At 43.8% G+C, this 27,804-nt stretch overlaps 1 protein-coding gene across 5 annotated transcripts in view; it reads left to right on the top strand.

Moving 5' to 3' along the window:
* Positions 1 to 8,397: 8,397 nt before the first annotated feature.
* The window catches only part of AK4 (adenylate kinase 4), an 80,864-nt gene continuing 61,457 nt past the window's right edge, over positions 8,398 to 27,804 (top strand). Inside the window, exons 1-2 of one of the 5 annotated variants that reach the window (XM_028489300.2) lie at positions 8,398 to 8,483; positions 9,018 to 9,289. In XM_028489300.2, coding sequence (XP_028345101.1) covers positions 9,145 to 9,289 — 145 coding nt within the window. In that variant the 5' untranslated portion in view covers positions 8,398 to 8,483; positions 9,018 to 9,144. The other 4 variants (XM_007103138.3, XM_007103139.4, XM_007103140.4 and 1 more) reach the window with 4 other exon arrangements.

Here is a 27,804-nt window from a genome sequence, read left to right as displayed (position 1 = left end):
TATAATATATATAATATATATATAATATATATAATATATATATAATATATATAATATATATATTATATATATATTATATATATACACACACACACACACACACATACAGAGAGAGAGAGAGAGAAACACTGGCACATAGCAAATACTCAATAAATGTTAATTATAGTCTATACTGCCCATATAAGAAGACCAAACTCAGAAAGCTCTCACAAGCAGGATCCCCTTTACCCATCGAACCTGATGAGCAATACTTGGGCGGAATAAACTCAGTGTTCAGTTCCAGTCCCTCCATCCAGTTGGAGCAGGAAGAAAGTTGCACTCTCCCTGCCAGTCAAATTTGCACAGAGGAGTAGGCACTTGCCTACTAATGCCAAGGCAACTCTAAGAAGGAGTGATTGTGGTTAGGAAGGTGGCGTGAAGTGTGAGAATGACACAGTTTGTTCACCCCCGCTACCAGATGTGCAAATCAGAGCAAAGTTCTGAGCAAGATATCATCATTATATCACTACATTTGGAGGGTAGAGCTTAACAGATTGTTACCTTGCTTTTTAGTGTTTCACAGTGAAAAGACCTTGGGTGGGAGTTCAACACCTTCATCTCCCGAGGAAGCACCTCTATCATAGACTGTTATTCCAGGAGCAATTTGTAAGTAGTCTTTTGCTCATGGAGAATAATGGGTCATGCCAGGTAAACATGAAGAATGTTGATTTCTTTCCTCCCAGTTCTTTTTTTTAACTGCTTGGGAACTTTTTTTGTGTGTGTCTGAGAGCAAGCTTGTAAAAAAATGCTGCTGCCTCTTTTCAATAACTCTTAAGATGTTATAGGTTAATAACCATGTTAACTAGTAAAATTTGGAGATAAGATGATTCTTTCACTTGTAAGAATGTGCTACTGTCACACATAATGCCATGTTAGTCCTCACCATTTATTCTTCTCTCAATACAATTGTTACTGAGTACAAGCTCACTCTACTCGCCACATGACAGGCCAATAAATCGGGAGACGAGGTGTTGAGGCAAGGAATAGTGACTTTCTTCAGAAAGCCGGGCATCTGAGAAGATGGCAGACTAGCGTCCTAGACTACCATCTTATCAGAGTCTGGATGATAGTTTCTATTATAGAACAGAGACGGGAAGGAGGTGAGGAGGTAAAGTAAAAGTAAAAAAGCCATAAGTCTTGCAATATATCTCCTGGTTTGGTCAGCCTCAGGGAGGGGATGTGTTAATTTCTTCTTTCTTACAGCCATTCACAGGTGGGCAGGTTCAGAATGTTTCCCTGCGAGCTGAACAAAGGCACTTTAGTTTAACATTCAGGCAGAGGGGCAGGTTCCCCAGAGGCAGGCCATTTTGTATGCTTAAAGCTAGAGACAGATTCCATATATATGTGTTAGCATACGGTATTTGTTTTTCTCTTTCTGATTTACTTCACTCTGTATGACAGACTCTAGGTCCATCACCTATATATGGAATCTAAGAAAAAAAAAAAAGGTCATGAAGAACCTAAGCGCAAGATGGGAATAATGTATATGTATAACTGATTCACTTTGTTATAAAGCAGAAACTAACACTAAAGCAATTATACTCCAATAAAGATGTTAAAAAAAAAAGCTATAGACAGCATCCTTTTAGTGATTATAGCAACAAAAAGCAATGGAGAGCAAAGGTTAAAGTAAAAGAAACAGATCCAACATAGAGTCAGATTTTGTTTTTCCCTGTTACACAATCTTTTGGTGTCTTAAATATTTCATAAGTGCCTACAGGGAGAAAGGAGTCAGGCACTCTGGGGCTGATATCTTGTCCCTTCTTCCCATTATTTTACATCTTTCTTTTCTGAACCTTGCCATTTCCAAGTCACTAGCCTTTCTTCTGTCTGTCCAGACACTTTATCCACTCTTCATTCAGCTGTGAGTCAGTCATTCAGTGATATTTACTCTCTATGTCTGGAATCGATACCTAACTCTGTGGAGGCCACGATATACAAGATGAAGCCACTTTGTAAGCAGATAGATTGGGGGGGCCCTAGAGAAAGAGAACCAGGAATGGCTTTCTTGACACAAGTGAACTCATTTTGGCCTAAGCCATTTTGTGAACTCATTTTGGCCTAAGCCTAGCCAAAATGTGTTTACAATGCTCGCCCTTGTACAGGTCTTGGTAATTAATGATCTTAAGGGAACAAAGGAATGCAGGAACAGAGAAGAGGCAGTCAAAGATAGTGCGGTGGCAAAGCAGAGTTCTAGTTCCTCCTTAAGGGATATACATAATAATATATTTTTGACTTCTGCAGGAATTAAGACCCCCACCCAGGTGGAGGACAGGATGATGATGTTGACCCTTCTTACTTCAGTCAACTAAGACTTGGACTCTCTGGACCTTTGCCCCAATTTTATGCTGAATTCTACTTTACTCAAGACCCTTCTTTTTTTTTTTTTGTGGTACGTGGGCCTCTCACTGTTGTGGCCTCTCCCATTGCGGAGCACAGGCTCCGGATGCGCAGGCCCAGCGGCCATGGCTCACGGGCCCAGCCGCTCCATGGCACGTGGGATCCTCCCAGACCGGGGCGCAAACCCAGCTCCCCTGCATCGGCAGGCGGACGCGCAACCACCGCGCCACCAGGGAAGCCCAAGACCCTTCTTGAATATGCATGTACCCTTAGCTTAAAACTTCCCCAGTTTGGCTGTTTGGGGAGACACTGCTTTGGGAAAGATCTCTGGTGTTCTTCTTACTTGCTGCAAGTAATAATAAATCCTTCCTTCTCCCAATCTTTGGCTTGGTTGTGTCTATTGACTCGACACCCACCAAGAGGCAAACCTAGTTTTTGTGTAACAACTATGTTCAAGGAACCTACAGTCTATATTAAATACAACAGAAGTAAGCCTGAAATGATGATAGAAAGACAGTGATGGAGAATGACAGTGTGAAGAATGGGGGTGGGGTGGGGGCGTGAGTGTTAATGTTTGAAGTGAGAGCAGCATAATATCTGTGAACTATGGTTGAAGTGGTCACATCATTAAAAAAAATCCTGGTGAGGTTATATTAAATTACATTTCAAGGGTACACTTCGAAGTATGTGAAAGCATCCCTGATGAAGCAAGAGATAATTTGATGTGGAACTAGAGCTGATTCTAGGTAGTACATGGATCTGGCTTTAGATAATAATAAACTAAATGTTAAGAAAGTATTTCCTTTCTAATCCTATTTTTAAAATATATTTTTAAAATTTTCTTTATTTATTTGTCTGTGCTGGCTCTTAGTTGCAGCATGTGGCATCTTTGTTGCCACGTGTGGGATCTTCAATTGTGGCATGTGGGATATTGCAGCACGTGGGATCTAGTTCCCTGACCAGGGATCGAACCCGGGCCCCCTGCATTGGGAGCCTGGAGACTTAGCCACTGGACCACCAGGGAAGTCCCCCTTTCTATTTTGAGCTGTATGTTTATAGACAAACAGAAAGTCTCATTTAGATGCTGCATGTCTTTTTTTGTTTGTTTTTTGTTTTGGCTAACACTTGGTAAACTACACACTTACTTTTTTTTTTTTTAAACAAAGATTAAGCTCAGAAACTCAAAGGTAGATTTCAGCTGGAATTTGGTAACTTTATTTTATTTTTCTTGCATTTATTCTAGTGTATCCTTTTATTTATGGTTAGTGAGTTATATACAGTTTCTTTTCCAAATAAATTATTTAAACAAATTGAGTCGATATAAAGAAACATGATAAGCAGATTAGAACCAAGGTGGTACAAGGTTATGGCAAAATTGTGAAAGTAGTATGGAAATGACTGAAGTTTAGTAAATAAGAGCACTATGCCTGGAATGAGAAAATGTGGGTTTGAGTCCCTGCAATACCACCAACTAGCTCTGTGACCTTGGGAAGTTTACCTAATCCCTCAGAACCTTAGTATTCTCATCTGTAAAATAGGAAGAAGAATCTCTACGTGACCTTCTTTGCAAGCTTGTGAGAATCTGATGAAGGAAGGTGTAAAGTGTGAACAAATGTTGACTTTATATTATGTGAAGCTGCAGAGAGGCAACATGGCTTGATGGTGAGTGTGTTAGGATGGGGAGGGAGATTTGCCAACATTTACAGAGTACTTACTATGGGCAAAATGCTGTAGTTTGGTTTTTTTTTTTTAAGTTGAATTTATTTGGTTATTATTGAAGCTAAACATTTCAAGCACTTCTATGTAATCTGCATTTTTCCTTTTTTGAATTACTTGTCCATCTCATTTGCTCATTTTTTTAAAAACATCTTTATTGGGGTATAATTGCTTTACAATGGTTAGTTTCTGCTTTACAACAAAGTGAATCAGTTATACATACACATATGTTCCCATATCTCTTCCCTCTTGTGTCTCCCTCCCTCCCACCCTCCCTATCCCACCCCTCTCATGGTCACAAAGCACAGAGGTGATCTCCCTGTGCTATGCGGCAGCTTCCCACTAGCTATCTAATTTACATTTGGTAGTGCATATATGTCCCTGCCACTCTCTCACTTCGTCACAGCTTACCCTTCCCCCTCCCCATGTCCTCAAGTCCATGCTCTAGTAGGTCTGTGTTTTATTCCCGTCCTACCACTAATCTCTTCATGACGTTTTTTTTTCTTAGATTCCATATATATGTGTTAGCATACGGTATTTGTTTTTCTCCTTCTGACTTACTTCACTCTGTATGACAGACTCCAGGTCCATCCACCTCACTACAAATAACTCAGTTTTGTTTCTTTTTATGGCTGAGTAATATTCCATTGTATATATATTGTATATATGTGCCACATCTTCTTTATCCATTCATCTGTTGATGCATTATCAATTTACATTATTCCCACCAGCAGTGCAAGAGGGTTCCCTTTTCTCCACACCCTCTCCAGCATTTATTGTTTCTAGAGTTTTTGATGATGGCCAATCTGACCGGTGTGAGATGATATCTCATTGTCGTTTTGATTTGCATTTCTCTAATGATTAATGATGTTGAGCATTCTTTCATGTGTTTGTTGGCGATCTGTATATCTTCTTTGGAGAAATGTCTATTTAGTTCTTCTGCCCATTTTTGGATTGGGTTGTTTGTTTTTTTGTTATTGAGCTGCAAGAGTTGCTTATAAATTTTGGATATTAGTCCTTTGTCAGTTGCTTCGTTTGCAAATATTTTCTCCCATTCTGAGGGTTGTCTTTTGGTCTTGTTTATGGTATCCTTTGCTGTGCAAAAGCTTTTAAGTTTCATTAGGTCCCATTTGTTTTTTTTTGTTTTTATTTGCATTTCTCTAGGAGATGGGTCCAACAGGATCCTGCTGTGATTTATGCCATAGAGTGTTCTGCCTATGTTTTCCTCTAAGAGTTTGATAGTGTCTGGCCTTACATTTAGGTCTTTAACCCATTTTGAGTTTATTCTTGTGTGTGGTGTTAGGGATTGTTCTAATTTCATACTTTTACATGTAGCTGTCCAGTTTTCCCAGCACCACTTATTGAAGAGGCTGTCTTTTCTCCACTGTATATCCTTCCCTCCTTTATCAAAGATAAGGTGACCATATGTGTGTGGGTTTATCTCTGGGCTTTCTATCCTGTTCCATTGATCTATATTTCTGTTTTTGTGCCAGTACCATACTGTCTTGATTACTGTAGCTTTGTAGTATAGTCTGAAGTCAGGGAGCCTGATTCCTCCCACTCCATTTTTCATTCTCAAGATTGCTTTGGCTATTCAGGGTTTTTTGTGTTTCCATACAAATTGTGAAATTTTTTTTTCTAGTTCTGTAAAAAATGCCAGTGGTAGTTTGATATGTAGATTTTTGAAAGTAGAAAAATGAATTCAAGTTGGCCTTAGCCCTCAGAGTTTACTGTTTGTCTATGGACTAACACATAGATGTGTATCATTCTGTAGACTGTGATACATATTATAAATGGGTTTAAAACCCTAGGCAAAGGAAATAGGAAAGAGCTGATTACATGAGCGTTTGTGATAAGAATAGCTATCGTTATGGCCCTTCCAAGGGCTAGGGAGTCTGTTAGATACTTTGTCATACTAGCTCATAACTCAGGAACTGAGGCTAAATAATTGTTCCATGGTTAATCATGCTGATGTTCATGAATAAATACTTATTATATGCCCAGTCCTGTGCTAAATTCTCTTATACATTATTTCATTTAAGACTTATCACAAGCCTGTGAGATAAGTCCTATCTCCCTTTTACAGATAAGCAAACTAAGACTCACAGAGATCAAGAGGCTTGCAGTTAGTGAATGGTGCTGTTGCAGTTTAATCCTGGGGTGTCGTTTGATTGCAAAATGCATTACTTCCAATTCTACGGCTTCCAATCAGCGGCTGAGTTGTGGGACTGAGGATGGCTGTGCACAGGGAAGGTCCATTCAGGGCTCTTGAAATGTTAGGTTCTAATCTCAGCTGGGCTTCTCTAAGTTTACTATGTCACACCTCTTCTTTTGTTTCATAATATATGTTCCTAAACTCTTAAAGGACCAAGTTCTAGGACCATGTGAGTAGCTAATATGGCTGCATGACACCATAAGGTGATGTTGGTGAAGACATTTCAAAACTAGGAAGAAGAACTGGGTGAGAGGGCAAGGTAGGCTATCTACATCTAGTTTGCGGGGGCTAGAGGCTCTCTTTCCTGTGGGAACTTACAGAATCAATTCTTGGTAAATGCAAAGGGACCTTGTGCTAAATCCAATCTCCTCAATTTAGAAAGAGAAGAAGTTAACGGCCAAAGGTCCCACAGCAGGCAGAGGAATCAGAGACCGCACAGCTCCCCTGTCTCAATGCTCATTTCCCAAGAGCAGTGGTTTTCAGTGTGCTCTCTGGATCAGCAGCCCTAGCACTACCTGGGAACTTGTTAGAAATGCCCACCTCAGAACCACAGATTCAGAGACAGTGGAGGTGGAGCTCAGCACTCTGTTTTAACAAGCCTTCCGAGTCATTCTGATGCACGCTCAGGTTTGAGAATGACTGCAAAGTATCTGCTATATATTATACAGCACATGGCAGGAAGAACAGTGGAGATTTAAGTCATCCCCTCCAAACCCCCAGAAATTCTTCTCCATCTTTGTTCCCAGGAGGACTGAAGGGGCTCAGTGTAACACCCACCCCCGAGATCCAAAGAACACTGAGATACTTTAGACAGGGGGATGAACCTATGGAACAAACGCTGGCCTGGGGTTGGCAGCCTGGGTGTGCTCCCAGGTAGCCAGAGGCAGGTGCTGTCTGGCCATCAGTGTGTGGAGAAGGGCTGGGACCTGGGATACCATCAGGCTTCCCCATTCCCCAGTCCAACACAGACAGAGCAGCCAGGAATCTAGAGAAGGCTCTTCTCCACACTGTCCCTCCGAGTCTGTGAGCCACGAGTTGGGTGCACTCAGAACCCTGCAGTGGATTTCCCAAAGGCAGGAGGCAGGAGGCCTGTGGAAGGAGGGCAGAGGACCAGAGCGGTGGGATGCAAAGGTGTATGGAAGGCACCTGTGTGGCCCTGCTGACGATTTTTTGCTTTATGTTGAAGGGACGATAATATCTGAGGTGGGGAAATAATGGAAATTGATTTGCACTTTAGCAGTATCTCTGGCAGCTGCATTACAGATGGATTGGCGGAAGCCGGAGACTTGTGGGCAGGCGGTTATCACGCTAAATCCGAGTGGGAAATGAAAGTTGTGTGTGGTGTGGGAACAGATTTCAAAGAATATGGATTGGGATATTTGGTTATGCCGGGGAGGCGAGGGAGGAGATAGCACCCACCGGGACTTAGTGAGTTGTAAACGTAGTGCCAAAGTCCTGGCTTCTGAAGTCCTGGAACCAGTCGGCTACAAGATCCTGAGGGCTGGATGATCTCCCCACTCCCCGCCCCACCTTTTCCTCCTAACCCAAGGAACCTGGGCTTTGGAGTCCGGCAGATGAGAGTTCAAAATTCCCGCTGGAATGTAACTTCCACCGGGGCAGGATTCTATCTCTGGTTCGCAGCTATATGCTGAGGGACTAAAACAGTGTCTGGAACATAGTAGGGGCTCAATAACCATTTGCTGAATGAATGAATCAATGAATGAATGGCCATACTCCACGCCTCCTCTCCTCCCTTGTGCATACCCTACTTGGAACGGTTGTTGCTGAAGGAAATCACCTAGCCGCGAACTTTGACGCACAGTAGGCGCTCAACATGTTGTGTTTTTCCTTCCTCTCCACAGGAGACCGGGTCCCCAGGCGACCGCAAAAGGGGGGTTTTTGTCCCTTGCGTCTTCTCCACCTTCCTTCGCCCCCGCGGGCCCCACGGGGTCTTGGGGAACAAGTGGGCCGGGGAGGTGGGTGGGAGCGGAGCTACGGGGCGGGGAGAGGCGCGGGCGGACTGACAGGCGGCTAGCGCGGAGCAGTTCTCCTAGCTTACGTAAGGCGCGAGTCCCGCGCGGCCGGCCGGGGCTCCGAATGGGGGCGGGCGGAGGCGGCGCCGCCCAGCGGGATCCGGGCTGGAAGCCTCGCGGAGCGCCGCGTCCCGGCGGAGGTGTGTGTTTATTTGACTGCTCGGGGTGGAGAGGCGCCGAACTCCGGCTCCTCACAGCGGAGAGCGCATCCGTCAGCCCTCGGCGGAGGTGGGCGCTGGGCCGTCCGCGCGGGAGGTGACAGCCGCCGGGGAGGGGCCGAGGTGCGGACCAAACGCTGCCCACGTGCGGGGACCCGGGTTGGGGCTCAGACCTCAGGCCTCCCGGGGCGTGGGCGACTGGAGGCGCGCCTGGAGTCACCGCCTAGCCCGGCCCCCCCCACCCGGGGGAGGCTGGCGTGGGGATGCCCTACTCCCTCCTTGGACGGGACGTGGGGCGCGAGGTTTAGGAAGGGATCGAGGTGGGGCGGGCCGGGTGGACCTCCCACCCCCCGACAGCTGCCCTGGCCAGGGGCGGGTGCTCGGGCGTTCGCCAGAATCGCAGCGTGGGGGCGAGGAGGGCGGGGAGGTGTAGCGTGGCGCTTACTCCGCCTTCGAGCCGCCCCGCCGCGGGGCGGAGGCGAGGGGTTGTCTCAAAAGTCTCTCCTTCCCCTGCAGGGGCGGCGGCAAGTCCCCGCGCGAGCCCAGGGTGTCAGAGCCTGAGGCAGAAGCAGCAAAGTTCCCGGGGCTTCTCCGAGGCCGCTGTCCGGGTTGCCAGTTCGGCCTCCCCCTCCTCGCCAAGGCAATGGCTTCCAAACTCCTGCGCGCGGTCATCCTTGGGCCGCCCGGCTCGGGCAAGGGCACCGTGTGCCAGAGGATCGCCGAGAACTTTGGCCTCCAGCATCTCTCCAGCGGCCACTTCTTGCGGGAGAACATCAAGGCCAACACGGGTGAGGACGTGCGGAGGCGAGGGGCGGGGTGAGCCGACGCGGGATCGGGTGAGGCCGGGAGGCGAAGGCGAAGGGCCGGCGAGGGGCCGGGTCTCTTCGGTCCCTGGGCGCCCTTCCCCCGCCCGCGTGTGGTAGTGCAGGCTCCTACGTGCCGGGGCGCATGCAGCCGGTGGCCCGCGGCCGTGCGGCTTAACCGCGCCAGGGAGGAGGCCGAGGCTCGTTGGGAGGAGGGTGGGAGGTGCACGCGGCCCCTCTCTCCGCGCGGGCTGCTCTTGCCGTGGCGAGAAGCAGGTTATCACCCAGCTGAGGAGCGAGATCCAGGCAGCTGAAAGCCCCGAGCTTCCCTCTCGCCCGGCTTCCTTAAGGCCAAGCCATCCCCGTCCCTCGGCCGCCTCCTACCCCGTCCACCGCGTCCCTGGTGACACGAAGCGTCCCCTCCTCTCGCCCGAGCCCCCCGGGCCGAGCGCCGCCCACCTGTGGGAGTCGGGCGGGGCCGCGCGCTGGGGAACCTGTGGCGCCGCGGGGCTCGCAGCCGCGCGCTGCTCCAGCCCCTCCGCGCCGCCTGGGACCTCTGGGCAGAGCCCTGGGTGGCTTTGAAAGGCCTGTCTGTTCCCTGCCGCCTTCTAAGGTAAACTCTCACCACTAACTCCCCCCTCCTCTCCAAGCCGGGGCCTGGCCGTTAGGAGACAAGGAGGAGACTCGTTCTGATAAATTACATTTTGAATCCAGCTTCCCTGGAAATGGCTTCTTGAGAATGCCTCCTTTGGCTTGCGTGGTGAATTGGGGGCTATAGATCGCCTGCTCTCTTAGCCTTTCAGTACGGCCCTTCTCCCCTCTCCTCCCACCCCACGTTCACACCAGTTCATAATGAATTGGCGTTCAAAGGCGAGAGGTAGCTGTGGTGCTGCTGCGAGGTATATACATGGCCCTTCTGGGATGCAGATGCTCACGATTAGCAACTCCTTTATGAAAACTTGTTATTGCAAACGGGGTGCTTCACTGTGGCTTCTGTTCTCATCAGTGTCCTAGGTGGTTATGGCCTATTATGGGCTAATTATCCAGGGATCTTCATTACAGAAGCACAGATTAGTTTGGCGAGGTAGGTGGAGGACGGTGCTGGAAAACAGAAAGCCTGAAAGCGGGGAATTAAGATGTATCTCAAAGGCGGAGTTTTATTCATTATCTCTTAAGCAGGTTGTAAAAGCAAGCTTTTATTTTGATCTTCAAGAATCCTGTCACCCACCCTCAACATACGCAAGGCCGAGTCCTGTGTACCAGATTGCACCTGGAATTTTCTCTTGCGGGTATTGTTACCACGATTGGGTCTATTTTAATTTTAATACTACATTCAAATGCATTTTATTCCTTCCGTGTTTGGAATGCAGTTTGGGCAGGGGGGAGAACTGTGTGAGAGGGAAGGCTGGCTCTCTACCCAAGGGTTTTGTGGTCAGGTGGGGCTTCTCGTGGTAGAGGCATAATGAGGGGAGGAAACTGCTGGGTGGGAGCCCATTTTTCTGCATTCTCTATAGCAACTGACTTGGTAAGTTGTTTCTTCTGGCATGAAGGGCTTCACACCATCCATCCTGGTTCTGGATTAGTGGCTCTTTCCATTTTTCAAGAGAATATGATGGGAAGTAGTTTATTTCTGCACTTTTTTAGGGGTTTTGAAAACTTTCCACTTGCTGTTTTCCCTTTTTTTGTTCACTTTAACTTTCCTTTGTTCTGAATTTTAGTTTCCATTCTCTTTCAAATGCTTTCATTCCCCTCCCAGTGTTTCTCCCCGGAGTAAGAAGTGACTCTGCAAAGTTTAAATTATCTTTTTCTGTTGGGAATCAAGTAGTTTATGCATGAACAATTAAAAAACTTTATCAGGGAAAGAAGAAGAGGAGGAATAAAGGACAGTGATTCGTTTTGAAAGTGGTCTGTTTCTAGTGGAATTGGAGGGTGTTCTCAGATTATTTTTTCTCTCTCAGAAGGTCTAAGAGTCTTACCGGCTCATTGCCTGGTAAATAAGAAAACATTCCACAGCATTTATTTTTCTGTTAGCTGCTGTTTGCTTTTCCCTAATTTCCTGGTAGTGAAGCACAAGGATCCCTCTGTAGGTACCTCTTTATAGTTGAAGGTTTGAAGGAGATGATGAAGCATAGCAAAACCCCAGGAAATAAAACCTTGGTAGGAATTTAAGTTGGAAAGTAGCTCAGGCCATCTGCTGCAGCCTGGATTGGGGCATACTCCTGTCCACGTAGTTTTCCTGCAGCCACTCCCTGGTGGCTCCTCCAGGGAAGGGCTGGCTACTCATTGCTTTTGGGCAGTCTTCCCTCACCTGCCCTGGCAGAATTCGTCTCTTTCCTCTGCACATAGCTTGTGGATTCTGTTGCTGCAGTCACACACAGTTATGATGCAGTGCAGCAAATGTCTTCTGATTTATCCAGTAGAGACTTACTGAGTACCTGCTATATATCAGTGTTCTAGGTGCTGGGGGCTAGAGTGATATTTTTTCTACCTTCACCGTGTTCCAGTTTCCACTGAGAGACTTAAAGGACAGGGATCTGACAAATTGCCTAATGCATAAAAGGAGTTCAACAAGTCTGATGAAGGCATGGGTCACGGATTCTATCTACATTTTTCCCAGAAGGAATCAAACAGCCTCTAGCGATCAAGTCCATTTTGCTTAATTAGCTCTATGATTTATGATAAAAGTTTGTATTTACTGTGGATCTGAGATTAGCCTCATGACAGATGTCACCCGTTGGCTCTGCCTAGTCTGCCTGGAGCAGTACAGGCTGAGACTTACCAAATACCTTATTTGAAGACCCACCCCCAAGTCTTTGGCTCACATTTTCTTTAGCGAGTGAGTGAGTAAATAGATGGGAGAGTTCTCTTAGGTTGCCAGAAGCAGGGTCCTACACTCTGTCATAAAGAATATTAGCTTTCCTTGGGGCTTCCCTGGTGGTGCAGTGGTTAAGAATCCGCCTGAATGCAGGGGACATGGGTTTGAGCCCTGGTCCAGGAAGATCCCTCATGCCGCGGAGCAGCTAAACCCGTGCACCACAACTACTGAGCGCGCATGCCACAGCTACTGAAGTTCGTGCGCCTAGAGCCCATGCTCCCAACAAGAGAAGCCACTGCAGTGAGAAGCCCGTGCACCGCAACAAAGAGTAGCCCCCGCTCACTGCAAGTAGAGAAACCCCGCACAGCAACGAAGACCCAACGCAGCCAAAAATAAATACATTTATTTTAAAAAAAAGAATATTAGCTTTTCTCTATGTGTGTGCGTGTGTTGTTTGCAAACTTATGCATGAGCCTGTGTGTGCGTGCGAATGCATGTGCACACACAGGAACACATAGAGCTGGCACTCAGTAGTGAGTTCCATTAAAACATATGTAGCCGTAGCTTCTTTTGTTGAGTGATGGGTGACTGAAACTTCCTTCTGAAGGGTGTGAGAATACTGTTTTAAGGGTTGTACTGGATCTACTATCTCAAGTGCAGGAAAATTGGAAAGTTTCCATTTGGAAGCATCCTGGACTTGAGAGAAAAGATATTCAAGAACAAACCTGTTTCTGCTCTTAATATTAACTGCAGCTCTTGCTGAGGTTTGCAGATGGGACTGGCATTTCAAATTAGTCAATGGGCTGAGCCTCTCCTCTGAAAAGATGACCTAGTTCAGAGGGCTTAGGGTTTTTTTGTTTTTTTTTTTACTCATTAAGTATAAATGTGTGTCTGTTTTAATGTAAGAATGAAAACTTCTGAGAATTGGAGAAGTATTAAAGAGACTAACGTTCAACAATGTATCTAAAACAACTTTAAATAGTTCACCTTTTTGTAGATCATACAAAGTCTTGGCTTTTCTGCAATATCTGGAGTATGGTATATTCCTTTTTTTTTCCCCCTAGCTTGGTGAGACTCGGGATGTAGCCCAGGTCAAGGGTCTGACCAGCTTGGAGGTGTCTGTTCAGTCTACAGGTCCACTTCCACATCCCCCTATTTTTTCTGGTTTCTTTGTCTGAGGGTTTTCACGTGTACTTTGGGAGAACTATTTGACTTGAATAAGGTGTCCCATGGCAGTAAGACTGACTTTGTCACATGCACAGCTGAATCTGAGCATCCTTCTGGTGTGGTCATTTTTTTAAAGTAGCTTTTTCTGATCAAAGTCACGCCTTGTAGAAAATTTGGAAAATGCGAAGCAGTGGAAGAAACTGAAAAGGCAAGTGAAAATTACCCACAATTCCACCCCAACACTTGGAAATTCCAACAGAAGTTATTTTACTTTTTTTCTTTTCTGTGCCCCGCTACCCCCAACAAACTTGGTGTCCCATTAGTTGATAACCGTTCCCCCTCCCACTTAGATATGTATTGTAAGCATTTTCCTGTGTTCTTAAAGCTTCTTCAAAAACATTTAAAATTTCTGTATTATAGTCCGTTCAACAGATATTTTTTTGAGTATCTTTTGAGTACTCAGATATCCCTTTGTTCTTTTTTTTTTTCTTTTTTTGTCTGCGTCGGGTCTTCATTGCTGCATGCAGGCTTTCTTCTAGTTGCAGCGAGCAGGGGCTACTCTTCGTTGCAGTGTGCGGGCTTCTCATTGTCGTGGCTTCTCTTGTTGCAGATCACGGGCTCTAGGCACGCGGGCTTCAGTAGTTGTGGCTCGTAGGCTCAGTAGTTGTGGCTCACGGGCTCTAGAGCACAGGCTCAGAAGTGGTGGCGCACGGGCTTAGTTGCTCTGCGGCATGTGGGATCTTCCCAGACCAGGGCTCGAACCTGTGTCCCCTGCATTGGCAGGCGGATTCTTAACCACTGCGCCACCAGGGAAGTCCCTACCTTTGTTCTTAGAGGTGAGAGTCCACAGCAAGGTGAGGGGATGCAGGCATTGAGGAGACAGGAGATAGCACATATGGAATAAGCAGCATAGTATTTGATAAAGGTGACTGTTATGAAGGAAATGAAAGGGTGATGAGTTAGTGATGAGGCTAAGGTGATTATCCTAGGTTGTGTGATTAGGGAATGCCTCTCTGGGAGGTGAGTAACCACAGGGATGAACATATAATGATCCAGGAGCAGAGTGTTCCAGGGAGAAGGGACAGCAAGTGCGAAGGCCCTAAGGTGAGACTAGCATAGCTTGTTTGAGGAACAGAAAGACAAGGAATATGATTGGTGCCTGGTGAGCAAGGGGGATGTCGAAGGAAGTCATGTGGAGCCTTGAGGGTCCTGGGAAAGACTGGACTTGAAAGGCACTGGAAAGCTATTGAAGGGTTTTATAGGACAGCAGAACTAGTGGATTGACCTTCTAAAAGTTGACCTGGGATTCTGTGTGAGGTGACAGGAGTGGTACCAGGGACACCAGGTGGATGAAGAGAGTGGACCATGGCTTGGACTGGGCAGTGGCAGTGAGAAATGAAGGGCTTTAGGGTGTGTATGAAGGCAGGGCTGACTGGACAGCATGAGTTGGCTCTGAGGGGTGATGGAGGCAAAACAGTGCACAGTGAGTCCTAGGATTTTGGCCTGAGCCTCTGTGTCAAATGTACCTTAGGGTTGAACTAGAGTCTGTCTAACCAGTGTGGTATGGAACATTTGGGTTATTTGCTGTTCAGTAATACTCTTATGAACATCATTATATGTAAACCATTGAGCAGATATCCTTTCCTTGGGATAGGTTACTAGGAATAAAATGACTGGATCAGAATAGTTTTAAAAAAAAAATATTTTATTTGTTTAGTTTCACTGGGTCCTAGGTGTGGCAGTTGCAGCTCGCAGGCTCCTTAGTTGCAGCTCACCAGCCCCTTAGTTGTAGCTCGCCAGCCCCTTAGTTGTGGCATGCATGTGGGATCTAGTTCCCTGACCAGGGATCGAACCCAGGCTCCTGCATTGGGAGTGCAGAGTCTTAACCACTGTGCCACCAGGGAAGTCCCCAGAATAGTTTTTAAACCGTAGGGTAATGAGAGGTTTTTTTTGTTTTGTTTTGTTTTTTAACGTGGACCATTTTTAAAGTCTTTATTGAATTTGTTACAATATTGCTTCTGTTTTATGTTTTGGTTTTTTGGCCCCAGGCATGTGGGAACTTAGCTCCCTGACCAGGGATCAAACCTGCACCACCTGCATTGGAAGGTGAAGTCTTAACCACTGGACTGCCAGGGAAGTCCCACAAGAGTTTTAAACTTAGCTTACAAACATCCAGACAAGGTCTTGGTGTAAAGGTATCTAATAGGTGCTACTATATTCATGTAATTTTTGGCTTACTAAATATTTTATTTAAGTACAGACATAGATACACATACATTTGTACCTATGGGTTTTTTTTTTTCGGCCTGTGGCATCTTACTTAGTTCCCCAACCAGGGATTGAACCCCGGGCTCTCAGCAGTGAAAGCGTGGAGCCCTAACCACTAACCACCAGGGAATTCTCTGTACCTATGTATTTAAACTCTTTCCTTGTTTTTCTGATTATAGAAATAGTTTGTATTAAGTTATCAAAGGTTTAGAAATCCAAGAAAGATAAGGAAGCAAAAAACTTGTAATCGCACTAACTGGGAGGAAAAAATACTGTTAATACTTTTTATATGCAGTATATCTTCCAGACTGTTTTTCAAGAATATATCATGTATTACTGTTTTAAAAATTGCTTGTTTTATTTCACAATGTATCATTTAATATTTTACAGTGTCATTACAGTCTGTTCTTTAATGTGAGTTTTAATGCTTTGTACTATTTCAATATAATTTTTATTCCACTCTTGATTTTTTGAAAAGGTAATACATGCAGATGGTAAAATTTTTAAATACACTAGGAGTGGAGTGGAAGATCTCTCTCCCATCCTGCCCTCTGGTTCCCCAGTTACTGTCCTCAGGGCTACCTACTTTTTTACTTTTCTTGGATGTTCATCCAAAGAATTTGTGTATACATATATCTCATGTATGTATAGTGGTGCCTCTTTTAAAAAAAATGTACACATATATACTTTGTTTTGCCTTCTTTTTTTTAAAACTTTGAAGTATAGCTTCGACATTGGTTTCTACTAGCACTTATCAACCTACCACATTCTTTAAAAAAAAATGCTGGATGCATACTCTTATTGTACAACTGTACCATTGTTTCTTTAACCAACCATTCTCAGGTGTTTTGGTCTCAGGACATTTTAACACATATAAAAATCACTGAGAACCCCAAAGAGCCTTTTTTTATACAGGTTCTCCCTGTAGATACTAACTGTATTAGAAATTAAAACTGAGAAAATTTAAAAATATTTACTAATTCATTAAAGCTAACAATAATAAACCCATTACATGTTAACATATGTCTATAAAAACATAACTATTTTCCAGAACATACGCCAATGAGAAAGAGTAGTTTTGTTACGAGTATTTGCAAATCTCTTATGTTTGGCTTAATAGAAGAAAGCTAGATTCTCACATCTGGTTCTTCACTCAGGTGGTGTGCTATTTTGTTTTGGTTAAAGTATTGGAAGAATATGTGTCATCACCCAGATATGTAGTTAAAGGGGAAACTCACAGACTCCTGGAAGGGTCTCATGGACCCTCAGGGATCCTTGGACCATACTTTGAGAATGGCTGGTTTAACCAGTCCCCTGTTGATGGGAGGGTAGGTTATTTATAGTCTTTCAGTATACAAAGCATGCTGGGCTGAATGTCCTGTAAATATGTCTTTCAACAAATGTTTGAGTGCCAGGCAGTGTTGGCTTATGGGACAGAAAGAGGTGAGACAAGGGCTATTCCCTGAAGGAGCTGCTAAGTATTGGGACAGGCAGTCAGGCAAACAAGTATGAAGTTGTGAAAGGGTGCAAGATGTGCGTTTGTAGGTCCTGGGGACATAGGGAAGAGGCAGCCTACCCCCGGCATTTAGGAGGTAGGGTTCGGGAAGGCTTTTTAGAGCTGGAGGAGACTCCTGAGCTGAGTTTTGACAAATGAGCCCATCTTCAAGGTGAGGAAAGGTGGTTGTTGCCACACAGAATTGGAACTCCCCCTCTATAGCTTGTTTGTGGTTCACAGGAATCTTTTGTGTGCTTTTGTGGCTTGATCACACCTTGTATAATATCGTTTCAGACCTCATTCATCTCTTAGATGTACGTACTATCAAAGGAAAGTGTTATTATACCTGCTCCAGATCACCTTTTCCAGTTTCCATTACTTGTGCTTACCTTTAAGATACATACACATATGGTACCAGGAAACCTTTAGTCTTCTGCTTCAGGCTTCCTGGAACTCAAGTGATGGCAACTGATCATGAAACTAGTAAACTGGGTACTAGACTATTAGCTATAAATCCACCCATTGCGAAGGGCATATAGAATTGCCTCTTTAACAGTCTGCCAAGTAACTTGTTACATGGTATTATTATTATGCTAGTCTGCTCAGTAGCACTCTCTGTGGTCCATGTTATGAGAAGATTTAAGACTCGGAAATTGTTTTTCTTGTAAAGTTTTAGACAGTATGATTTCACAATGGATCAGATAATAGCAACTACATTTTGTCTTTTAGCAAACTAGATAGATACACATTTTTATTCATATATTTTTAAAGCAGGTAGTAGAGGCTTTGGATTACTCTGCCTTTTTCCCTCCACCACTTGATATTTAGTTCAGGTTGGCCTTTAAGACATAGTACAAAAGGTCTCATTTGTAGAGCTTCCTGCAATCTAGTTAGATGGCTGATGTTATATTTTAACAGTCTCACTTCCAAGTTCCAAGAGTTCTTGTACTGGTTAAACGACAGGTCCAGCAGCAAGCATCCCTTCCTTAGCCAGAAAGGCTGATAGTATTGAAATAATGCAAAGTCAGTCCTGCTCATCAAATTCCCAAGAAGCTAGAAATCAACTATTTTCTGTACTAAAGCACTTTTTTTTTATTGACCAGCAACCTGTGACCTTGGCACTTTGTAATTCTTGTGACTGTAATTCTTGTGACTTGGTCATTGTAACGTTTGCAGTGGGTCAAGCATGTGCTAGGCCCTGCAGGGGCTAATGTATGCACATTCTCTAGTCTACACACACATCTACAGGGCAGTTGAAATACATCATTTTACAAATAAATGGCCTCAGAGAGGTTGAGTTATTTACCTTAGGTTAAACAGTTAGTTAAATAGAGAAGCTAGCATTCAAACTTGGGACCACATGGCTGGGATTAAACTTCCCATTATGTCGTGCTGCTATGCAGGTACTCCAGTAACTACTGAAAATCCACTTCATGTCTTAGAAATGCCACACTGGGACAGGAATGGCAGGGAACCTTTGCAGCTTAGTTCTCCACAAGTCCACTGAGATTCAGCTTTAAGGGTGACCTAGAGATATGTGGTTTGTTGTTGTTATCATTCTGTCCTTAAAACATTAAAAAAAAAAACTAAAAAAGGACCGACTTCCTCCTTTCTCCTAAATAAAGGGCCAGAAAAGGTCTGAAATAGAAACCATGTGTAATTGTGAGGAGGCAGAAATTGCTTCTCATCAAAATGGTAAGACTTCTGGAATAGTACCTGTACTTGTTTTTTTATTAGTTATTTGGCAAATGTTTCTATGCCTGCGTTAGGTGGGGGGAGGCATGCACAAGTGCCCTTGAAGCATTTATGGTTTAAGATTCAAGTTCTCGGTTCCACGTTACAATCCTATGAGTCATGGTGGGGTGTATGTGGGTGAAGTGTTGGTCACGGACACAGTCGGGGAGGGTGTTATGCAGAGGTACCTTTCTCCCATAATGCCTTTCACACTTCCATTAATTTCTCAGTCTATTTTCAGTCCCATCACTTCCATGAAGCTTTTCCACAGCTGTTGCAGCTACATGTCATTTTCTAATCTGGAATTTCTCTCATACCCATCTGTACCTCTAACATGGCATTTATTAATACCTCCCTGTAAGATGATCTATTTCATAACTTCAGTTACAATCTTTCACCATCTGAATAGTAAGTTCATTAGCGTCAGTTCAACTCAACAGATGTTTTGATAGCCTATTAGGGCAGGAGGGACAAACAAAGGAAAAATAATCAAGATAACTTTGTACACTTTATGCCTTATAAGTACTATGAAGAAAATGTAATAGTACAATGACACTGGGAAGACCACTTGGAAATGTGAAGTTGGAGGAGGGCTCTCTGAGGAGATGATGTATAAGCTGAACTCTGAACATGGGTGTGGAAGCCAGGTATATGTAGACTTGGACAGAGGAAAGATCATGTGACAAGACTGTAATATAGGAGTGAGCTTTCCATCAGTGGAGAGGAGAGGAGGCAGGTGTCTCAGGAGCATCGTGAGTGTGGAGGAGATGGCAGAAAAGGAGGCTGCAAAGGTAGGCCTAGGGCCTTGCAGGCTGGCCAGGAGTTTGGGCTTCATTATAACTGGATGGGAAGTGATGGGGTTTGTTGTTGTTGTTTTTTGTTATTTATTTTTGTTTACTTTTTATATATAACAGCTTTACTGAGCTATAACTGGCATGTAGTAAAGTTTATCCTTTTAGAGTGCACAAAGCAGTGCTTTTTAGTATATTTTATAGAGTTGTGCAACCATCACCACTATCTAATTTCAGAACATTTTCATTACCCCGGAAAGAAACCCTGTACCCATTAGCAGTCATTCCCCATTCCCCCCTCCCTCCAGCCCCTGATCATCACTAATCTACTTTCTGTTTGTATGCATTTGCCTTTTTTGATGTTTCATATAAATGGACTCATATAATATGTGATTCTTTTGGAGCTGGCTTTTAACTTTGCATGTTTTCAAGATTCAACTGTGTGGTAATATGATATGTATCAGTACTTCATTCGTTTTTATTGCATGATAATACTCTATTGTATGGCTATACCACATTTTGTTTATTCTCTCATTTGCTGATGGACACTTGGGTTGTTTCCTGCTATGAACATTAGTATACACGTTTTTGTGTGGACATGTTTTCATCTCCCTTGGGTGTATACCTAGCAGTGGAATTGCTAAGTCATGTGGTAACACTATGTTTAACATTTACAGCAACTGCCAAATTATTTTCTAAAGCAGCTGCATCATTTCATATTCCCACCACCTATGAATTGAGTTTTCTAATGTTTTCACATCCTCATCCGTGCTTGTTATTGTCTTTTTCTTTTTTCTTTTAGCCTCCCTCGTGGGTGTGAAGTGGTGTCTCATTGTGGTTTTGATTTGCATTTCCTTAAGGACTAACGATGTTGAACATCTTTTCTTGTGCTTCTGACCATTTGTATGTCTTGTCTTTGTTGGAGAAATGTCTATTTAAATCCTTTACCAGTTTTTAAGATTGGCTCATTTGTCCTTTATTGTTGAGTTCTTTATATATTTTGGTTATAAGTCCCTTATTAGATACATGATTTGCATATATTGTCTCCCATTCTGTGAATTGTCTTTATTTTTTTGTTTGTGTTTTTGTTTTTTTTTTGGCTGTGCCATGTGGCTTGTGGGATCTTAGTTCCCCGACCAGGGATCAAACCTGGGCCCTTGTCAGTGAAAGCACCGGGTCTTAACCACTGGACCACCAGGGAATTCCCTGTGAATTGTCTTTTTATTTTCTTTTTTTTTAAAAATAAATTTATTTGTTTATATATTTATTTTTTGGCTGCATTGGGTCTTTGTTGCTGTGTGCGGGCTTTCTTAGTTGCAGCGAGCAGGGGCTACTCTTCATAGCTGTATGTGGGCTTTTCATTGTGGTGGCTTCTCTTGTTGCAGAGCATGGGCTCTAGGTGCATGGGCTTCAGTAGTTGTGGCGCATGGGCTTAGTAGCTTTGTGGCATGTGGGATCTTCCAGGACTAGGGCTCGAACCTGTGTCCCCTGCATTGGCAGGCAATCGCCTTAACCACTGTGCCACCAGGGAAGTCCTACTTTCTTAATGGTGTCCTTGGAAGCATAAAAGTTTTGAATTTTGATGAAGTCCAGTTTACCTGTGTTCTTTTCTTCTTTTGCTGCTTGTGATTTTGGTGTTGTGGCTAAGATACCATTGCCTCATCTACGGTGAAGCCACTGTTTTAAAATATGGAATTGACAATCTGGTTCACATTTTTAAAAATTAATTTTTATTGGAGTATAGTTGCTTTACATGATTCACATTTTTAAATAGATCACTCAGGCTGTTTGGAAACTGGACTGGATGGTTCTAGAGTGAAACTTCCAAAGACAGCTAAGAGGTTGTTACAGTATCCACAGACAAATGGGTAGACTTTAAACTTCAGTAAGTACTTGTTTAATCAAGGTATTCTAATAGCATCCTGTTAGTAGGGATAAAAAATGGTCTCCACCTTTAAGAAATTCACAAGGTAGGGACTTCCCTGGTGGCGCAGTGGTTAAGAATCCACCTGCCAATGCAGGGGACACGGGTTCAAGCCCTGGTCTGTGAAGATCCCATGTGCTGCTGAGCAACTAAGCCCGTGTGCCACAACTACTGAGCCTATGCTCTAGAGCCCATGAGCCACAACTACTGAGCCCGCATGCCACAACTACTGAAGCCTGCGTGCCTAGAGTCCGTGCTCCACAACAAGAGAAGCCACCGCAATGAGAAGCCTGCACACTGCAACAGAGTAGCCCCCGCTCACCGCAACTAGAGAAAGCTGGCGTGCAGCAACGAAGACCCAATACAGCCAAAAATAAATACATAAATAAATTTATTTTAAAAAAAGAAAAGAAATTCACAAGGTAAAACATATAGCCGATTAATTGTTTTATCAGGCAGATTTTACTGAATACTGTAAAAAAAAGAATGAAAATTCTATTATAATAACAGTGAGGAGAGTTCATTTTTGTATCTCCAGTGTCTTAACCTACAGTCAATGCATAATAGTTGTTTTGTTACACTTCTGGATGACAGAGTAACTGAAAGCTGTGACGTTAGAGCTGGACCTTGACAGATAGGTAAGGTACTGGCAGTTGGAAAAGTGGGAGCAGGGTGTTTTTGATGAAAAGATCATGTCTGGGAATAGGTGATTAAGATTAAATAAGCGTATTTTGGTTGAAACCTAGAGTTGGGGAATTACAGGCAGTGAGGCTGGAAATGTCTCTGGGGGCTTATATGTAATTCCAGGTTGAGTCTGTAACTAGGAAGACTGTGGGGAGTCAATGCCTTCCTCAAACTCCTTTAGTAGTTTGACTGTTTTTCATAGCAAAGTATGGGGTGGACTGTGATGGAGAGGAAGTGGAGCACAGCTAAGGTAGTGTCACAACTGTTTAGATCAGGTATATGGTAAAAGTAATGGAAAGAAGCATTTGGGAGAAGTTGAGGTGGTGATGGCAGTACCTGATGTGACTGTGTATGGGAATGGTGGTCAAGGGAAGATCCAACTGCAGCCCTTTAAAGTGCGAAATTTCAATGATTGTGGAGAAAAGTGGTCTCATTTAACAGAAGGAGGGCAGTCCATACCTGTGGGAAGTTCCATTTGGAAGTACCCATGTAGATTTGGCATAGCAAGTAGTTGTCATGGAGGTTGGCTCCATGGCATAGAGGAAATATAGTTGGGCTTTGGAGTCATGCATACCTCGGGCTCGACCTCTATTAATTGTGTTGTCCTTCTATTTTCCTTTGACTTTGTCTTGTTTCCATTCTTGTCCAAACAAAAATACTTACATTAAAGTTACGTGTGTGCCTCTTTTGGAAGACTCCCTTAACGTAAAATTGCTTTTTAAAAGTTGTGTCATCATTAAAAAGGACAGTTTTCTAACTTTACCTGTTTGTCTGATTGGATAGATTTTTCTCAAGGTCTTTTAATATACAGGGTAGCTGACATATCTGATTCAACTTTTGCTTTGCTTGGTTTTCCTAAATTCTAACACAACTGCTTCTGTGTTTTTTCTCTTACATGACCCCTGTAGATCTTGGTAAAAATAACCCATGTGGTTTGCAGGAGAGCTATAAAATATTGATTGCATATATGAGTATAGTTTCCAGTTTTCTTAAATGGTGACTATCAATACCAACCCAGGACATAATTTAGTTTTTCCAAGAGGGAGACTGATTTTCAATTTGCATTACTTCAGTGGGCTTGGTTTTTTAAAAAAATCAAGGGTACAGGGCTTCCCTGGTGGCGCAGTGGTTGATAATCTGCCTGCCAATGCAGGGAACACGGGTTCGAGCCCTGGTCTGGGAAGATCTCATGTGCTGCTGAGCAACTAAGCCCGTGAGCCACAACTACTGAGCCTGCGCGTCTGGAGCCTGTGCTCCGCAACAAGAGAGGCCGCGACAGTGAAAGGCCTGCGCACTGCAATGAAGAGTAGCCCCCGCTTGCCACAACGAGAGAAAGCCCTCGCACAGAAACGAAGACCCAACACAGCCAAAAATAAATAAATAAATTTATTTTAAAAAAAATCAAGGGTATAGCTTGGAATGGGATGAAGGTGCAAAACCTTTTCATTGAGCTCATAGTTTTGTTTCAGTTTTCTAGGGTTCTTGGAACTAAACACTATGCATAACAATGACTATTACTTTAATTATTTGTTCCATTTCTTAACATCTTAGAATTGGAAGGGATTTTAAGTCCTTCTGTCCAAGTGGCCATTCTCTGCTAGATCCCCTCTATAGAAGCTGACAGCCAACTTGCAGGCTCTTTCATTGCTGGACAGGTCTAATTGTTGGAAGATTTTTTTTCCTTATACTGATATGAAAGCCAACTCCTTGAAACTGTCATCCACTTATCCAGCTTCAGTCTTTTGGTGTCACATAAATTAAACCCACTAGCTCTTCAGATAATTGAAAATAGTTGCTAGGCACCACTTCCCTGACTTAAGTTGCCTTTTTTTTTCCCCAAGAGAAACAGCCCTAGTTCCCCCAGCCATTCTTCCCATGATACCATTTCTAGATTGTTTTGCAGCCTGATTTCGCTATGACCCTTTTAATCTGCAATGGCCACCCTTCCGAACAACTGGCTAAATGTGGCAGGATCATTGTAGCTATGTTACCAGAAAGCCAGGTTCACCTCTTGGTGGGTGTCAAGCCAAAACACACAACCAAGGTGAAGAATGGGAGATGGAAGGACTTCTTATTACTTACAGCAAGTAATTTGAGAGCAGCGTCCCCAAACAGCAAAACTGGGGAAGTTTTAAGCTAAGGGGACATGCATATTCATGAAGGGGCTTGAGCAGAGGAGAATTCAGCTTAGAATTGGGGCAAAGGTCTAAGTCTTGGTTGATTGAAGCCTAGTGGGTCAACATCATCATCCTGTCCTCCACCTGGGTGGGGGCTTTAGCTCCTGCAGAACTCAAATATGTATACTGTGCTGTGTATCCCTTGAGGAGGAAACAGGACTCTGCTTTTTCACTGGACTGTTGTTTGACTGCCTTTTCTCTGTTCCTGCATTCCTTTGTTCCCTTAAGATCATTGATTACTGAGACCTGTTCAAGGGCAAGCATTGTGGCCAGGCTTAGATCACAAAATGGCTTAGGCCAAAATGGGTTCTCTCATGTCAGGAAAGCCATTCCTAGTTCTTTTTTCTCTGGGACCGTCTAACCTATTTGCTTACCGTTATAATAGATTTACTTCTATATTCTACTCTAAATGAACATGTTATTTGGGAGTATTTCTGAACATTGTCCTGCAATGCACAGTGTAGTTCAAGTAGCCTTGTAAAGCTGACAGTATTTGAGGGTATGTACTAGGGTCATCTCAGACCTAAGTACAGACACAAGCTACTCCAGACTACTCAACTGTATAGTCCTATCCTTGAGTGAGGGTCCAAAGATCCTCCCTCTTCCTTGGCTCCTTCTGAAGGTTAGAATAGCTAAAAAATTAGGGACAAATTAGAAAGAGTCCAGAACGAGTTCCAAATGGAATTAATCACTTAGCCTAAAGATTGCAGGACACGGATCAGCGATGAACGACTCATGACTAAATTTACCCAGATTGTCATTAATTATAGTTTCTTTGGATTGTTTTCCACATATTATTTTATGAAACCCAGGACTGTAGAGCCTTAGGTTACTGAATGAGAGTTGGAGTGCCTGATGCACAGTGAGGCCAAATGAACAGAAAAGTCGGAGTTTGGAGCAGGCAAAGTTTTATTGCAGAGTCAAGCATGGAGAACGGGTGGCTTGTGCACAAAAACCCATGAACTTCCTGATGGTTTTTGGGGAAAGGTTTTTATAGGCAAAATTTGGGGTGAGGGCTGCAGGGTGTGTGACTTTCTTCTGATTGGTTGGTGGTGAGGTAACAGGGCGGTGCTCCAAGAATCTTGAGCTCAGCCTGAAGTTACCTTCCTCCACCGGGGTGGGGGCCTTAGTTCCTGCAGAAGAACTCAAAGATAGTGTTATGTATATCCCTTGAGGAGGAACCTGGATCCTGCTTTAATCCCTGCACTGTAGTTTCTTGATTGTTCCTCCTTTGTTTCTTCATTCCCTGTTTCTCTGATTAGTAGCTGTTTGAATCTGCCCTTTGGAACTCAGGGAAGGTTTAGGAGGCTGAAACCTTTATCCTGCAAATAAGAAATGGGGACCCGGAAAGGCTTTTGTGCCCAGGAGCACCCCACAGGGTCCTGCTCAGTTTCACTTATGCTAAATATTTTAGCGATGCAAAGCTCTGAGATGTAGTCTTTAAGAGTTTGGGCTCTGACCCACATAGCTGGGTTTGGAATCTGACTTGACCACCCTACCTGTATGAACTTGGGTAAAGTAGCTAACCTAACCCTAAACTTTTTGTGTTTGCTCATTTATAAATGAGAGTAATGGTAGAGCTACCTCACAGGGTTTCCATGTGCGTATTAAGTTAATATGAGTTGGCAGGGCTGAGGCTAGGATGAGATGAGCAAGGCACTCTCCTTGAGTAAAAAATTTAAAGGGGTGCCAAAAAAATCAATAAACAAGATAAGTAGTAGTGTAATGCAGTAAAATGAACAAATACCAACATTTTAAATAAAGACCAGATCTGACAGGACTGAGATTAGGGTGAGGTGAGTGAGAATGAGTTGTGTGCAGGGTTGGATCCTCTTTAAAATTTTCATAGTTTTTCATCATGGATTTTTTTGCTTTAATTTGATATTTGAAAACACTGGATTAAAATATCTGTCTTGGTTACTAGAGCTTGTTTTCTCTTGTACCCTCTCCAATTTTTTGCCCAAGGTGAGTGCCCTGGTTGCAGGCAAATGTGTTGTGTGTTGATGTTTGTTTGTAGTTATTGCAGGGATGTTAGTTTTGTGGAGGAAATGCATTCTAAGAGCCTTGTGGAAGGATTACTTTCCCCAGCATAGATATTTCTGTTACGTTATCTCAGAGTGCCAGTCCAAATCTCGTAATCAAGGTCAGTTTTAGGTTTCCAAATGTCATGTTTCAAACACTGCTGAAGTTCACACCCCAGAGAATAAAAAATGCATGCACTGAGCTTATGTCTAGAGGAATCCAGCCAAACCAAACAGCACTGCAACATTGATTCTTCTCGATGGTGGGGATTGTGAAAGCCGATCACAGATGGTGGCTGAGCTGGAGCTGGAACTACTGTTAGTCAGCACGAGATGTTCTAAGTGACAGAAGGCAGGACCCCACTGGGGGTTGGGAAGAGGTGTTTCTAGAAGTTAAATTATGGTGAGAGAGTCTTTCTGTAATTCTAGTTCTGCTCCAGTTTGCCTTTAGTTATACAGGCCTGATTCTTTTTTAAAAAAAATTAATTAATTTATTCTTGGCTGCGTTGGGTCTTGGTTGCTACTCAGGGGCCTTCTCTAGTTGCGGTGAGCGGGGGCTACTCTTTGTCGCGGTGCGTGAGCTTCTCATTGCGGTGGCTTCACTTGTTGCGGAGCACGGGCTCTAGGCACGCGGGCTTCAGTAGTTGTGGCACACGGGCTCAGTAGTTGTGGCTCGTTGGCTTAGTTGCTCTGCGGCATGTGGGATCTTCCTGGACCAGGGCTGGAACCTTTGTCCCCTGCGCTGGCAGGCGGATTCTTAACCACTGCGCCACAAGGGAAGCCCCAGGCCTGATTATAAACATGGCCTGCAAATCTTTTTCATAGTTAGTGACCAGTGAAGGGCAAAAAAAAAAGCTGCAGAATGTTTTAAACCATTTTTCTTGACAGTCCAGTTGTTACTGTGGCAAGGCAAGGCAAGCTATCTGCTGGGCACCACCCTATTGCAGTAGTCTTTCCTTCTTTCTTTCCTTCTTTCCTTATACAGATTTATCCAATGTTGCTTTTCGCACAAAGTAAGAGAAATAAAAAAAAAAAAAAAAAAAAAAGTCACGTGAACTGGGTGTTATTGATGCTTTGCATAAAATACGTAAAGCTAAATAAACTAATAATCACCATAGCAGTTATCATTGGCTTTGATTAGATTTAAATTTACCTGCAGGTTTTCTCATTTTGTTTTTATATTCCAAAGCGTGGAATCCAGTTATATACTTGAGAAATGGAATGAGTTAAAACATAACTTCATTTTGTTGGCTGCTGCCGGACAGTGCTTCTTTGCTGTGTCGAGGTGGCTCTATTGCATGAATTTGATCATTTTTAGAGACTCCAGGTATCTTCTGGCTTAGCATTAAAAAAAAAAAGGGATGGGGCTTCCCTGGTGGCGCAGTGGTTGAGAGTCCGCCTGCCGATGCAGGGGACACGGGTTC

The sequence above is a fragment of the Physeter macrocephalus genome, chromosome 4 (assembly GCF_002837175.3).
Source record: "Physeter macrocephalus isolate SW-GA chromosome 4, ASM283717v5, whole genome shotgun sequence".
Taxonomy (NCBI): domain Eukaryota; kingdom Metazoa; phylum Chordata; class Mammalia; order Artiodactyla; family Physeteridae; genus Physeter; species Physeter macrocephalus.
This window is presented reverse-complemented; position numbering and strand designations above follow the sequence as displayed.